The sequence below is a fragment of the Panthera tigris genome, chromosome A3, assembly GCF_018350195.1.
Source record: "Panthera tigris isolate Pti1 chromosome A3, P.tigris_Pti1_mat1.1, whole genome shotgun sequence".
NCBI classification, from domain to species: domain Eukaryota; kingdom Metazoa; phylum Chordata; class Mammalia; order Carnivora; family Felidae; genus Panthera; species Panthera tigris.
In genome coordinates, this window is record NC_056662.1 from 45,189,823 (window position 1) to 45,206,366 (window position 16,544).

The 16,544-nt window shown below is 40.7% G+C and overlaps 1 protein-coding gene across 8 annotated transcripts in view; it reads right to left on the reverse strand.

Moving 5' to 3' along the window:
• RALGAPA2 (Ral GTPase activating protein catalytic subunit alpha 2) overlaps positions 1 to 16,544 on the reverse strand; it is a 322,541-nt gene that overhangs the window by 201,090 nt on the left and 104,907 nt on the right. For all 8 annotated transcript variants that reach the window (XM_042980989.1, XM_042980987.1, XM_042980988.1 and 5 more), the window contains 4 exons: positions 16,387 to 16,535; positions 12,171 to 12,282; positions 5,885 to 6,122; positions 3,288 to 3,452 (listed from right to left, as the gene is read on the reverse strand). In XM_042980989.1, coding sequence (XP_042836923.1) covers positions 3,288 to 3,452; positions 5,885 to 6,122; positions 12,171 to 12,282; positions 16,387 to 16,535 — 664 coding nt within the window. The remainder of the gene's footprint in view (positions 1 to 3,287; positions 3,453 to 5,884; positions 6,123 to 12,170; positions 12,283 to 16,386; positions 16,536 to 16,544) is intronic.

A 16,544-nucleotide genomic window follows, 5' to 3' on the forward strand; every position in this document is an offset into this window, starting at 1 on the left:
AAAAAGGCAAAAATCTCCATGAAACCCATCCTTGTATATCACATTTCATGCTTGTTAAATCCATAATTTCTTAGGATGAACTTTATGATGTTCTCAAGTTTTCTACAGACCACTATTTAAATAACCATTTGAGAAAACAGATAAACACAGGAAGAGAATATGCCTCTATATACGAAACCACCATCAGTGGGATCAGTTTTATCCTTAAAACTAAAATATAAAGGTTGACTTGTTGTTTTATTATTTTTACATCACTTTATTTCACATTCACGGAATACAAGTACAAACGGTAATGACACATTTGCAGAGGGTGAAACAAAGTTTTTACTTCCTTGCCCCTCCCCCCTCAAACCCCCCTCCTCTGGCTGTCAGTATTCCCAGGTCTGATTCCCACAGGGAATCCACAGGGACTACCTGCAATGGGATTACAGCACACTCTTCACAAATGGTTAAGATGATACTTCAAATGACTTCCATGCGAATGTCAAACTGACTTACTTCAAATTTCCTAAAAGATGTGTTCATCTCTCAATGTCAGAGGGCGTCTGAAAGAGCTTTCCTTTTATGAATCAAATGTGTATTTTTCCAAAACTGATCACTAGATATTTAGAAATAATAAAACTTATAATTATTATAATTATAATAATTACTTTGTGTGGAAACTGACTTGCTTTAATCACTCATTTTAGACATCTAAAATTTTAGCATCATTCACACTCAGAAGCAAAGTTTTCCTTTATAATTCTTTAAGACTCTCCTTGCCAGTTCCTTTTAAGTTGCAAACTAGTTCCTTCTCTGTTAAATTGTTCTTTCTCTACTCTGCAATTGCTTGTTTTATTATTTCTGTCTTGCCACCATCACTGACATTTTCTCAATCATTTTCTTAATCTAGATTAAGTGTAGTCACTGGGGCAAGTTATAATAATCTTTTCCTTTAATGTTTATTTATTTATTCTGAGAGAGAGAGAGAGAGAGAGTGGGGCAAGGGGCAGAGAGAGGGAGAGAGAGGATCCCAAGCAGACTCCACGCTGTCAGCGCAAAAGCCTAACACAGGGCTCCATACCAAGAACTGCGAGACGATGACATGAGCCAAAATCAAGAGCTGGACACTTAACTGACTGAGCCACCCAGGCGCCCCTATAATATAATAATCTTAAATTATTCTCGTACTGGGATTAGAAAAAATAAATCACTTTCAAATGGGTCTTCCATGATAAACACCTTAACGCTAAAGGTGACAAAAACTGCCTGAGCTGCTATTCTCATTAAAAGGTGGCCTCAGGGCGCCTGGGTGGCTCAGTCAGTTGAGCGGCCGACTTCGGCTCGGGTCACGATCTCGCGGTCCGTGAGTTCGAGCCTCGCGTCAGGCTCTGTGCTGATGGCTCGGAGCCTGGAGCCTGTTTCAGATTCTGTGTCTCCCTCTCTCTGACCCTCCCCCGTTCATGCTCTGTCTCTCTCTGTCTCAAAAATAAATAAACATTAAAAGGTGGCCTCCACACTATCAACACCTACCATAAAAGTATTCTGGGCCTTTTTAAAAGATGGAAAGGCAAGTTATTACACAATGTAAAAATAACAGAACTGAGTAAAACCACTAATAGTCTATATAGATTAGTTTTATAAAACAGCATGATACAATAAAATCTTCAGAGACCGTTGTTTTCACAGGCAACTAAAAAGAAAAAATGTGAAGTAAAACAGGAAATACATATGTATTGCAAGATACATGAAGATAATAGATTGATCCAACTCAATAGCTCTTATCCCATTATCTTTTTAAAAGTTATGGTTCCAAATGTTATTAATTTTTAATCCTCTAAAGGCCAGGTTTATGACTTTTAAGCGACATACTCTAAACAGACTTTTGTAAGAGTTCTTACTGATGCAATACCATATGTTTCCAGATGCCTAAGAACACTGATAAAACAGAAGCTCACTGGCATAAATGCACCGAGGATTATTGAGAACAATAATGGTGCCACCTCCATGGTGTTGGTCTAAAACACCTGCTGAGAAACTAAAATGCAATTTCTTCTATGGCTGTGTTTTGGCCAAGTAGGGGAATAAGGAGCATGCAATATACAATAGTTTGCTGCTCATTAAAGTGTGAAAGTAAAGTTTTACATAGTGTTTTGAATGATTAATTTTATTATCATTACAGTTCAAGGGCTGTGAAGGGTAGCACGGAGTCTGGGCAGTTCAGGAATGATGACACTTTGTTGCAAACTTCTGCTCTGATTCAATGAGGAAAGAAAGGAGTTTCTAGGAGTTGGGATGAGAATGAAAGTCAGTGCGTAAGCCTTCCCCAAAGTTGCCTGTTACCAGGAACAGAGTCTCTCCTCAAGGAAGGGGATGAAGGAGAGAGCAGGAGAAGTGGAACAGGAGGTGAATGTAGTAAGGTGATAATTACCAACAAATGCTGTAGCAAAAAGCATTAGACAGGGCTAAGGCATAATGTATTTTCGTAAAAGCTCCAACAGGATTCTAAGCCATCTCTATGAAGTCTTTACTAAGTACTGTAAAATATGCTGACTGTAAATGACTCTGATTTATGACCAGAGGATATTGTGACTTTCTGCAGTCAGCATGCTGAATATCGATTAGAACAGTGTGGTAGTACTGATGTGAAAAATGACAGGAAACTCAGATAAATTTGTTTTAAACCTAAGTTACAGCCTCAAAGTCACTGGAGGGAAGGGGTTTTATTTGTTCTTATTAAACACTGGATATAAGCTTACTTTTTAAAGATTTCTCTTTTGGTTTTAAAAGTGTAGGAAATAAGTCCAAAAAACCGGGGGTTCTTGGTCAAGTTCTTATTAATTCTAACAGGCTAGGAGGACAACATCCACAGGCATATAAAGCTCAATTTCCCAAAGAACCCCAAAAACGTAAATGTCTCCCTCCAGTCCTGAAAACTAAGTGCATTATTCTCTCTTCCTGTGTGGGAACAGTTGCCACACTAAGATTACCAATGTTCAACAACAATAATGCAACTAACTGTGTGATTACTAAGAATCTATTTTCTCTAAGGTTCAAACAAAAACATCTATTTTCTCTTTTGCACAAATATCTCACTCAATATTAACATCTCAAGTTCTTTTTCACAATGGACTCAGAAATAAGTATCAAAAATGGATTTGAAAAGTATCAGAACAGATAATTAAAAGATACAGAGACATCCCATTTAACCCTGAGTGGAATTTTAAAACCTTTAAAACATTTTATTCCTATAAATCCATTTTAGATAGCAACTACACCTTACAGAAAAAATTTAAATAAATGTTTACCGGTTGCTTTTTGGCGAACAATATTTCTTGCCTTCTCAACTCCTGGTGCCCCAGATGTGGTGGCACTCCTAGATCGCATTGGTTCAGTCACATCTGGGTGGCTCCGCCAGCTGAGAGAAAAGGATCTCCCCACAGTGGTTCCTTTCTGAGAATCTAGAACACAACCTGATAGAGGATAAGACGAGAAAAATAATCTAAAGGCTGAAGTCATTATCATTCATTGCACAGCCTGTGTTGCTCAGCAAATTTCGTAAGTACAACTATATTTATTACAGACTCTCTTGTTGCATAATTAGGTACCATTTCCTTATACTTCAGTACGAAGGTTTGCACATAACAGTAATCCAGAAATTCCTGTTGCCAAAGTATTTTTCAAGCATCTCCAACAGCTTCATAACAATAATATCGTCACAGTACTCATTCCAATATAAAAAAAAAGTGAATAAAACTTTCTCAGTAAAAGAACAATGTCAAATGAAGTTATACCACTGCTGTCCGGTCACTCCAAAAACTACTTTTATAAACCACAAAATTAGAGATCCTGGCTTTGGAATAATGCTCCCTCCTGGAGATGCTAACCTCTCCACCAATTACCAAGAGAAATTTGTGCCCGTTAACTCTAATCAGAGTCAAGTGAAAATCTATGAATAATACAAAATCCCATTTTAGCAAACCTCCAAAACAATAAAATACTGCAGTTTGTAACCCAACTTCTCTGCTTTCCTCTCATATTGCCCTGGTCAAATATTTCAAATGAGTAGTCAAGGTACCAAAAGAAATACAGGGGCAAAGAGAATGAGACAGAGATTTCTGCACAGGTATGATGTGGCTGGTGGCTGCCACAAACTGTGGTTTGTTTTCACCTCCAGGTTCCTGAGAGTGTATTTTGTTTCCACAAGTCCAGTGCTTAGAAGGCAAGTATTTCCATAGTGAATACTTAAAGCCATTTTTAGAATAAAGCAATATAAGAGAGAAATCAGAAGTATTTGCCATGGGCACTGATTAAATGATTAAATTCGTTCTGTATCATTCCATCAGGAGTGTTTTTTGAAGTGTTTACCTTCCTATAAATAAACACAGCCACTCACAGACTGCAGTGAAGATGTAAGAATCAGTCACGTTAACTGTATGTCTGTATGGTGAGGTAATCACTTAATTGGCTCACAGCTCCCCACATTCATATCCTTTGCTGTCCTCTCCCACACCGACCCTGGGCTTCATCACATGACTTACTTTGGTAGCAAACTGAGCAAGCAGAGATCTGAAATGCACTTGAAAATCTGGGCTTGCCCCATTGCTGCTCCTGGAACCTTAAGTCTTTGAACAAAAAGCCTGAGCTGGCCTGCTGGGCGATGAAAGGTATACGGCCAAGTCCCTCCCACAGCCCCAGCTGACAGCTGGCCAATCCCTAGAGCTGCCTACATGATTATTTCACAGCCTAGCTGACTACAAACACAGGAGTGAATCCAGCAGAACTGCCCAACTGAGTCGAACCCAAACTAGCAACTCATAAAATCAGTATCTAAACAACTGTTATTTTAAGCTGCTATGTTTTGGGGTGATCTGTCACCCAGCAAAAGCTGATACAATCTATAATAAGGCTATTATTGAAGCTGTGGTCTACTACAGCAAGCAACATACACTTCATGAATCTTTGGAGCAAAAATTCTTCTCAGGTCTTAGGACCAGGAAAAGCTATGTATCACCTAAGCTGTGGACTGTTTTCACCTTTTGTAATCTGTGATCCTCTGCTGTAACCCTGTGAAGATCAGAGTCAAATCCAAGCCTGCCACCCCTCCCCAACAAGCAGAGGAGGCTCTCTGGCATGCATTCTGGCATTTATAACTGCTCCTATAATCCCACCCCCTTTAATTTTGCCCCCGTGTCCTTATGTATTTTATCTCTCATATTATAGGTGCTTCTATGAACTGCCTCAAAATCTTTAAATAATAAATTGGAGTACAAGTGAATTAACCCAAGGACTGTGTCACAGCCTTAAAGCAGTAATGACAACAAATTGTTGTCCCCAGTAGAAAACACCGCTGATGTTTTCAACCTTGATCTGACTCTAGGTCTCAAAACAATTTTTACCCAGAAACACAACAAAGCCAAAAGGCCTCCTAGCTGACTCACTCAGAAGTTTTCCACTTTCTGCCTTTCCTAGGCAGGCAGTGGAATAAGTCCTTTTAGTGTGGTGCCTTGAGACGGACTTGCCTAGCTTTGATTTCCGGCTTTCTCACGTATTAGCTACATGACCTTGAATGAGTCCATCACCATGGACTCTCTGTACTTCAGTTTCTCTGTCTGTGACATGGGGATGATAGTATCCACCTCAGAGGTTACCATGAGGGTGAAGACAGATAATGTGTACAAGCACTAGCCATTATATTATTGTTGCTACCACTGCTACTCCCTTTCAGCATCCTTAAGAGGTCAGCGTGCTATGAAACACAATCCAACACCATCATTGAAAAGATACTGCCCACATGGCTGGTTCAGTTTATTGTAAAATTCCATGTGTTAATTGCCTCCATCTACAAATACACACTCCTCCCCAGTCTCCGACATCGGGTGTTACCCTGTAAGAGTAGAAGTACCTTTGCCTCGCTGCTTCTTTTCCTTTTGTTCACTTAATTTGTCCAGAGGTAGGTTTGTCATCTCAACTCCATAAACAGTTCTCGCGAGCACTGCTGTCAAGGAGTCCATGATGTTGGCCCACTCAGTTATGAGCTCCTCCCATTCCGTGAGGGAGGACAGCACACCAAGAAAGTCATCCCAGAGCTCTCGAGAAATGTATACACAGAGGTTTGCTCGGATCCATGCCACCATGAGCGTCTGAAACCAACCAGCCAATTAGAGACTTTAATCGTCCTCGTTTGGAAGAAGAATTTTTAACAAAATATTTTAAGTTACTATTACTAAAATGAGCTTTAAAACAATAAAAAGCACTTTGTCTTGTTTTTCTTTTAGTTTCTCAGAATTCATTTGATCAACTGAAACCAGGATCTGAGCTCGTGAGAAATTAGTTACCATTAAGAACAAAGCTCCTGGGGCGCCTGGGTGGCTCAGTCGGGTAAGCGTCCGACTTCAGCTCAGGTCACGATCTCGCAGTCAGTGAGTTCGAGCCCCGCGTCGGGCTCTGGGCTGATGGCTCAGAGCCTGGAGCCTGCTTCCGACTCTGTGTCTCCCTCTCTCTCTGACCCTCCCCCATTCATGTTTTGTCTCTCTCTGTCTCAAAAATAAATAAACGTTAAAAAAAAAAAAAAAAAAAAAAAAAAAGAACAAAGCTCCTGACTGAAAATCCCTCTAGTGCCTGCGGCTGGTCCTGGCCATAATCGGGAAGAAGACAAAGCTCTCAGTACTACAACTATTCTGCTTCTTGGACAGCTCTCTCTCACTCTCTACAGTAGCTACTTCTAGCATCCTCTTCACAAAGCATCCTCTATGTAAACCTCCAGCTCCACCAACTCCTCCCTGCTTTCTAGCAGATGAACTCACTGCAGATTTAAGAGAAAATAAAACCCATTAAACAAGCCCCACAAGCCCCATGTGTTTGCCCAGCTTCTCCTCCACCTCCAGGCTTTAAGTGAAGAGAGTCTCCTGCTCCTCTCTGCTTGTTCCCACCTCTGCTCTGAACCGCCTCCTTGCTCTTTGTGTTTCCATGAACGCTGCCTCCCCTTTTTCTCCAATCTATCCTACTAACCCAGCTTCTCCCCATCAGCATTCAAACATTCTCCAAGTCTACCTCATCTTAAAAACGAAAAATAAACAAAAAAGTTCCCTTGACCCCAGATTCCTCCCTCTAGCTAGAACATTTAAAGCCAAACTTCTTGGAAGAATGTCCCATACTCACTGCATGTATACCTCCTCATCTCCCTATTCCACCAACTGCTCTGGCTTTCTCCCTTCCTATGCCACCCCATCTCTGCTGGGGTTCTGGTCTCCATTCTTGTGGCTCTAGTTACCACCTGTAAAATTCTTCTGAGTCGCCATGGTTAGCCCAGACCTCTTTGGTTTCCTGACCTTGTCGATCTGGGTACTAGACAGCTCTACTTGCAGTCACCTGCAGGCATGATAGTAAAAAGAATTCAGCACTTCCACTGAGATTCTTCCAGTTCCTTGACCTGGTCTCTCCTGCTCCTGGCCTTTGCATGTAGCTTTCCTTCCTCTCTTCCTTTCTTTTTTGGCTTTTTATCTCCCACTCATTCTTCAAGTCACAATGTGGACATTACTTCCTCCAAGGTGTCCCTGACTGCCACCCCACCCAGCCTCTAGTAAGTGGCATCCATTCCCACCATTGTCTGCATTCCCCATTAGAGCACTTTCCTTGAGCGTCTACTCACTTCTCCATGTCCCTCCTCTAGCCTATGTCTGTCTGCAGCACTACAATTGGTCACATGGGCAACCCCACCAGACAAGTGTGCACATATTCTGGATATCTCCTCACCTTGAAATTGCCTAGTTCCCTCTCTCTGCCCAGATATTCCACACCCTTTAAAATTCACATCAAAATACATCTCCCTTGAAAGAAGTGCCAAGTCCATGTCAGGTGAGCCCCAAAGGCTTTCTTAATCTTACTACAGGGCATCTTTATACCCAAAGTTTGTGTGACTTCCCCAATCCATTGTCAGAGCTTAATGTTCTTGTTAAGGTGCCAACCTGCAAATATTTCTGCCCACCCCGGATGCAGACAGACCCCCGCAGTTGATGGGGGTTGTCCTATGCATGGGATAGGGGTAAGCTGGCTTTTTAATTAAACAGAAATTTTTCTTTAAGATACACATAGGAGGAGACACGTAGGTGGCTCAGTCGGTTAAGTCAGTCCAACTTTGGCTCAGGTCGTGATCTCGTGGTCCGTGGGTTTGAGCCCCGTACCAGGCTCTGTGCTGACAGCTCAGAGACTGGAGCCTGCTTCCGATGCTGTGTCTCCCTCTCTCTCTGCCCCTCCCCTGTTTGTGCTCTGACACTCTGTCTCTCTCTCTCTCTCAAAAATAAACATTAAGAAAAAAATTTAAGGAAATCTCAGGAAAACTCTGAGAACTAGAAAATAGTCTGTAATTATGCAGGCCTGTTTTGACCACTTGAAAAATCATATTTAAAGTGACTCCTCATGCAATGTACTTTTTCTCTATGTTTCAATTCATGTTTACCATACTTTTTAAAGGGGGGAAAATGTGAAAGTTGAGCTAAAATCATTAAATATATTGAGAACAAGGTTTTAAATTTTCATACTTACAATCTGATTCTAAGATGGATGAATTTTTTAAAATTAAGAACAGTGCAAAAGAAAAAATAAATAATTTTATCATTCATTATTACTAATATTTTTTAAGTATTATTTATTATGATTACAATGCCATCTTCTGTTTATTCAATTTTATACTCCTTTTTTCAAAATGAGTTTGAGGGCATTACCATAAAGTGCATATACACAATAAAATTAATAAATAGTAGCTCAAAAAGATAATCTTAGCAGAGTAAGGGGAAAAAGGAGAAACTGGCAATGTTACCAGCACTCAGTCTCACGTCTGGTTACAGCACTAGCTTCAGATTAAAAGCAGAGTTTTTGTGTGGTAAAAGACACCCTGTATTGGGAATCTTGCATTGGCTTCACTTTATTGACTAATTATAAAACAAGCACAGAACAGTGACTTCCCACAGCTTATAAAATTCATCTTAGCAAATCTCACAAACATGTATACACAGACCTGGTGAATCGTCCCCATCGTAAGTCTCTGCTGACAACACTTGAACCCAGAGCAAAACAGTAACATACAGTGTGTGGGTAAGGGGTGGCACCTGTGTGCACGAAGGCAGGGTGCCCTTTGAATAAGTTACCCTTTTCGAAGAGGAGGAGGGAAAGGCAGAGCCCCAGACTCTGGGTTCTGTCACTAACTTGATTTGTGACCTGGGCTATTTACTTGGCTTTTCTGGAGTCATTTTCTTTATCATAAAAAGCAAAAAACCGAATAAGAGCATCTCCAAAGTTCTTCCAGTGCTGAAATTCATGTTTTATCAAACTATGTAAAAAAATACATGTGTTCATAAGCCACTCCTTTTCTTACATACATTTCCTGGCCAACCACTTGTTACATTTCTCTACTCACCACACTCGGGGGACTATGTAATTTTAAATACTATACTACTTCTAGTAGAAGGAGCATGGTCCAAGTTTCCTGATATACTTCGAGACCTTCAAGCATAAGGCCCTGTTTAGCACTTATAACAGGTTAAAACATCATTTCTGACAAACACCATTATTTGGTAAATATCTAAATAAAACTTAACTCATTTGAAGGAACTGTGCCAACCCAAGTTATCTACTGATAGAGAAAAAACTATATGTTAGAGGAAAAATTTGAAAAAGATAAAAGGATAATGGCAACTCAAAATTTCCTGTCCCCTTTAATACTTTCCTTATTCAAATTTTTAAAATCAAGCATCTGGCTATTGTAGACGTCTACATAAGTGAACAAATAATAATTTGATGGCACATTTAATTTTAGAATGGAATTAAGATGATGCCCACTTCATTGCCTGGTAGAGCTGTCCAGACCTTTCACATTTTTCTCCTCCCTTGGATCCCACAAAGGGCTTGGGAGGTCAACAGATGATCATAAATCCCAGATGAACCTGCTCTGATTCTTAGGACAACCCTGTCCTTTCCTGACTGTGACAGATTAGGGAAGAGACTCAGAAAGGCGAAGTGATTTGCTTAAGGCCACACAGCCAGGAAGTACCAGAGCTCGGTACTCTGTGTCTACCTCCAAAAAGCTCTTCTTCTCTCCACTATTTTATGGCTGCTTCTTAATTTAAACATTCTTCCTGATCCATGGCCAAAATAATGTCATCAAAATCATTAACAATCACGGACTTAAAACTAATTTTCAAGATCTGACAAGATCCTCCATTAATAAGGGAGATTTTTCTCCCAAATCAAAACTAATCAAACAAACAAAAAGTAGAACTCCACGATAGATTCTTGCTTAATTCAGTGATAAGCTCTTGCTCCAATTCCAACACAACCAATAGATGCAGGGCCAGGCAACTGGTGAGGAATGAGGCCCAAGCACTCACTACCCTAAGCCTGACTTCTGCCCACATCACTTGGCAGCTTCAGTCCTATCAGGGCTGGGAGACCGAGAAGAAGGTGCCGACAGTGAAACTCTCCATGAGAGTTACAGCAAAGTGAGCAGAGTGTTTGTATATCCAGACGGGCAGCAAAGCAAATGGTCTGCACCACGCCTGAGGCAAGGTTGAATACACACAAAAGAATGGGTAGACCACTTCATATATCTAATAACTAAGCAAGGCAATCAGAATAAGAGTGATTATCCTATTCCGAAGGCAAGTGAGGACATGCCAATTATTTCTGCAGCCTCTCATGTATTTCTCATCAAGCCAAAATCATTCAATCCTATTAAACTACTAAAAATTAATATGAACAGTTGGGTTCTCCTGTGTTAACAATAGGAATACATAACTTTATTTAAAGAACTAGTTTCTCTTTGTGCCACCTTCACCGCCATATCCTACCTTTTTCTAGATATGCTCTTTGTATACATCTCCAAATCCACCTTCGAGTCAACTGAGGAGGGAGGTTGACTTCTCCTCCCTGCATCTATCACTTCCAGCTCATGATCCACAATGCTATCTCCTACTAATTCAAAGCAGGCCCATCTATTGTATGAATGCCTTTATTTATATAGAACATCACAGTTTTCCAGTCTTTTCACACTGTTCTCTTTTAGAAATGCTTCATAAATTCTGAGCATCCCATAAATACTAGTGCTTTCTAAAGCAATGTTGCAATAGTCTACCACCCTCAGGACCTTTAAAACTTCCATTTCTTATGCAATTAGTTCATCATCTGCCTCTTTTCTTCCCCTGAGGGTGATGTCAGACTACTCGCATTCTTGACCCTTCTCACCCTGTGAGATGTAAGAAACACCCATCTCCTTGGCTCTCTGCTCCCACCTAAGGCCCTGTTCACCTCATTCACAACTTCACTTCTGTAGTTCTCCTCTCTCTCCCTCCAAGGCTGTCCTCACTGGATGATGCCCACTGGCAAGCAAACAGACTTCAAAACCACACACCTTAAACCTTGTCCTCCATGTATGCTGCCCACTCAGCTGGCTCTCCTTTTCCTCCTCCCTTCCACCTCTGCAAAGTCCTGACTATACTTGCTACCTCTATTGCCCAGGTCTCATTTTCTCCTCCATCCACTCTAAGTGGGCCTCATTCCCCTAGAACATTTACAACCACCAACATCTTGTCAAAACCAATGGTGAACTGGTCATTCTCCTCTTACTCAATACTTATCTCCAGGCATCCAGACACATACTCTGCTAGTTTCCCCCCCAGCTCCATGGCCACCCTTTCTCAGCATCTTCGGCTGCCTCCTCTCCTCCACCAATCATGGAGATGGATGGCTCTTTCCTCTCTAGGACACCTACTCTCTCTATGGTGACCCTACCCAGTCCTGTGACTTTAAACACATAGCCCAACATACCAACAGCTCTCACAGTTTTATGTCTAGCCTGAACCACTCCCTGACCTTATCCCCATTCCCATGCTTCCATTTACCCTTTACTTCCTCAAATCTACCTGGCCCTCGACCAAGGACATCAGCTCTTGTTATCTTCCTAATTTCTACCAACCTCAACAAATCAAAAGAAGTAGATGGCAGACAGGTGGGAAGGCCTAAAAGAAACCTAGTTCTAATTGTAAAAAATAGATTACAACCTTCAAGACAAAGCTAAGAAGGAAAATTTCTAGAAGTTTAGTTTAATGTTACTCTTAAAATTTTCAATGATTAAAATTATTTTGCTGTAAAATATGATTCATTTCTTACATTTGCAGTGTTTTAATAAAGAGACTTACCCTAAACAGTAACCCTGCCAAGCTCTGGGCAAACAAGTCCTTTATTTGTTTATCCTTTGGCTTCTGCATGACAGCTTCTGTTATCCTGAGTAGTATTTGCAACATCTGTTCCCTGGGCCACCCAAAATAAAAGCTCATATTATTAATCATGTCTCCAAAGCACTTTCATTTATAGGTACAAGAAATTCTCTTAAGAATTCAGCAACATTGGTAATCAGAGTAGAAGTATTAACAATCTGAATGCCAACTTTATAACGAATACCATATTTTATCAAAACAAACCACCTTATGTTACAACAGTTCTAAAAATATGTGTCCTGTGCCCACATTGATTGGCAGGATAAAACAGGTATCATCCTAGCCTGATTTTATCCCCGTCAGACAGGGAGGCAAGACTGTCTCTCCAACTACACCAGTCTGTTAAAGGTGTTCAGTGAATAGCTATGCCCATGTGAACTTACGCAGCACCCTTAAGTTTTCCCATCCATTCTTTTACTTAACCTGTGAGGTCTCCATATCTATCTTTGTGGTAGGAAATAAAATGGGACATTCTGGTCCTCATTCTGGGGAGATATGCAGTCAGTATCATACTATGACTAAACTCCAGAGGAACTCACAGGTAGGGGGGTTTGGAAAGGTCACTGTTGTTCACTATGAGGCATGGAGCTTTGTGCCTGGAAGATGCTGAGTCTGCAACACAGGGCATGAAGACACCAAATAACACCGCTAATTAGGGTAACAGCAATAAGTTCTTCAGAACAGCCAAAAGGTATTTTTCTTTCTCACAGCTAAGTTACACTCTTCATATTAGCGTGTTTGCTCACTTTTTCTTTTCTTCAATTCTCTACAAACCAAGAACACTGTATCTTTTGTATATAAGGGAGGTCCTTTTGTTCTGAGGGGAATCACCCCTTTTAACTTCTCCTTCGAGGTCTTATACACTAACTGCCTGTTCACCTTTATAAATTTCTCCTTGGTCTACATGCTCTTTAGTGATAAAATCAGGAACTGGACAAAGTAATCTAGTCTAGGTCAAATGAACAGATCTCCAAATCATAGTTACTTTATACTTTTCGCATACCCCACATATTGAGACAGTGTTTTCCCTTAACATGACGTTGAATCTCATTAAGCTTCTCATGGTACAATGACCTCTAAGGGTTTCCTGACATATTTGTAGCTAACCATTTGGTTTTCGTCCCAGAGTTATCCATTGGTATACATTCATAACTCTGCTCTAGTATTTGCCTGTGCTGCATGCTGTCTACGGGTTCTAGATGGAATAAGAAGAGCTGGCAAGCCATGGGAGATCTTGGGCACATGTGTGTGGAGTAGACAGCTTAGAGGAGAATGAGGGAAGAAATGGTGCAGAGCTGGGGGCAGCATGACCCTCACCATATTCAGGGTACCCAGGCCCCTGTCACAGGCCCTGGTGTCACCACTGCCTGCTCACATTTATGCGATGCTTAAGACAACAAAAAACAATCCTTTCCACATGAATGGTTACATATCCATCCTATGAACATGAAGAGAACAAGAGACATAATTTTCAAATAAAACCTCAGTCATGGGAACTGCTATCAAAAAAATGCAAATCTGACCAAAGCAATGACTGACAAAGACACAGGGTTAATTTAATTTCTGAACCCATGAAAACCTGGCAAGCCATGAAATTCCCACACAGAGTCTTCTGGAAGAAAATGAGGGTGAAAAAATTGTCTCCAGTTTGGAAAAAACATTTCCTAACAGTTTTGACAGTTTTAAGTTTGGGTTTTTTGTGTTTTGTTTTGTTTTTGTTTTTGTTTTTTTTTTATTTTGTGAAACACTGACTTTTGGTCTCTCCTCCTCAAAGGAGAATTCCACGAGTATAAAACTTCTCTGGAAGCATGTGAAATCATGCGTGTGCGCTGTCCCTGCCCTGAAGAATAAATAGGGTTTCCTGCGCTCTTTAGGACTTACTTCGTCCCCATCTTCTCACACATGTGGTACTGTTACCCATTCACACAACGCTGCTCACTGTCACTTCCACTTCTTGGCACTTCCCTGGCTACAACCCTAGTATAAGCTGCCAGCAGCTATGGCCACAAATTTTGTGCCCCACCGCATTCTCTCCTCCAGAGGAAGTCAGAGAAATCTTCTGGAAACATAAACTGGATTGTGTCCTACCCTTATATACATAGAGGGGTAGCCAGGGTTCCTCCTGTGGTCTGCCAGGCCTCACAACCTGGCTCTGGCTGGCCCCCATCACACCCCCTCCCACTCTCCCTCTCCTTTCTCTGTTCCACCACACTGGCCTACAAGACACCACACTTTCAACCTGCTGTTCCTTCCTTAGGGAGCCCTTCCCTCAGAACTCCCAGTGGCTCATCCCTCCCTTCCCTCAGGGCACTGCTCATTTAGGCCTTCTCAGGCACCTGGTGAAAAACACTCCCCCACCCTCCACTCTGTCCCCTTGGCCAGCTTCACTGTTCTTAGTGCTTAATACCACTGAAATTGCTTCTTTGTTCATTATGTCTCTCAGTCTGAGGACAGAAACCTCACAAGGGCAGGAACACTGTCTGTTCAGTTCGCCCTACGTCCTCACAGCAGAACCTTAGTAGTTATTTACTGGATGAAAGAAGGGAGGAAGGGAATTCAGGCATTGTCTGGCACTAAAATACATAAGGAAATCTGCTAGGGAAACAGGTCACACTTCTTTTTATGTTCTACTGATTATTTTTTGGTATTTTCATCTATTTCTATAAATTGGGTTTTTTTAAATACTTTAACCTGCAAATTTCTGAATTATTAAAGATCAGAGAAGAATTGCTTAACTTTATCTCAGAATTTCCACCAAAAAAAAAAAATTATCAAGACAATCAAAATACTACTGGTACTAAGATATACTGAACTCATCGTTTTCAAAGAAAAAAAGCCATCAAAAATACTATTGCTGTAACTGTGCTATCGTGGAGCAGATGGTTCTGTTGACAGCATACCAGCATTTCTCATTACTCTCAATGTTACTGACACAGCATTTAACTTTGTTTAAGTCATACTGTTCATCACAGTATTTCCAGCTTTAACAACTGCTTCTTGAGGAAGCAGGAATTTTGAGGAATTTATGCCTTGAAATAATCATTTTGATTCCCATGGTCTCTGTATTAGTGAACCTTCTGCATGATGGGATTTCTCTAGGCCCACCCTTCCCTCACTGAGAAAGAAAAGGACTGGACTCTGGAGCCCTAGAGACCCCTGTCAGCTCAGTCCTGTCTCATTTCTATGCTTTCCACCAACTGCACACAGACCTTTCCAAAGTACCCCTGGCACTGACTCAAGGCCACCCAGAAAAAGCATCAGACAGGCTTGGTCACAGGGCCCCACTGAGGATTTCCATGAGGGAAGTGGGCACCAGTGCTGGTCTGCAGTGGCCTCCGTGGACTGAGCACAGAAGCCAAAAGTCACTGACAGTGACACTGACCACAGCCAGGCTGTTCCTGGGCAGGGCTGGAGGGGAGGAACATGCAAAGGACAGATCGGAGAGACATTTTACAACCAGAACTAAGAGACACGAAGAAAGGGGACTCTGAAACCCCCTCCTAAGCTGGGGTGATACATTCACTGTGGGACAAGGGCCTGGGAAAAACCTAAGGCACTGTTTTTAAAACAGGCAATGTTTTTAGGGACATTATAAACACACAGACACCAAATAAAAACAAAGGATGAAAATGAAAACACTTCACATAAGCACATTTTCATGACACCACTGTATTTCTGACTGCATTATTTATTCACTCATTCTGACAAGCTGTCATTTAAAATAATTGTTTTTTCCAAAGTGAGTTTAAAACTTCAAATTTGAAGCAATAAAAATAAGTTAACAACATTTCAGAGCAATTAACAACCTTTCCTAGGCTTACAAAAAATGTTTTTATAAAACACCAGTTATATTGTTTCTCCACAAAACAGTCTAATGACAGTTTAAAATGGAAAAATCTACTAAGTAATATGACTACTTTTAATTCAGGAATATTTTTAAAACCAATAATAGAAATAAATAAACTATCAAAGTACTGGATACTTACCTTCTTCATAATTCACAGAAACTGTAACCAAAGACTATCATCTTATTGTCAACTTTGTAAAGCCATTTAATAAATGGAGGTCTTAACATTTTAATTATTATTTTGAAAAACAAAAACATCTGTTTTACAATATTAATTTGAAATAAACTTACCATGTCTTTTTATTCATTGTAAGCTCCATTATCATACGCCTAAAAATAATCAAAACAGCTTTACAGGCATCGACTTGTTCTTTCAAGAGCATGGGAACCTCAGCACATGGTTCCAGCAAAAAGACATTTGCAGCATTTGTCAAAAATACCTTGAAATC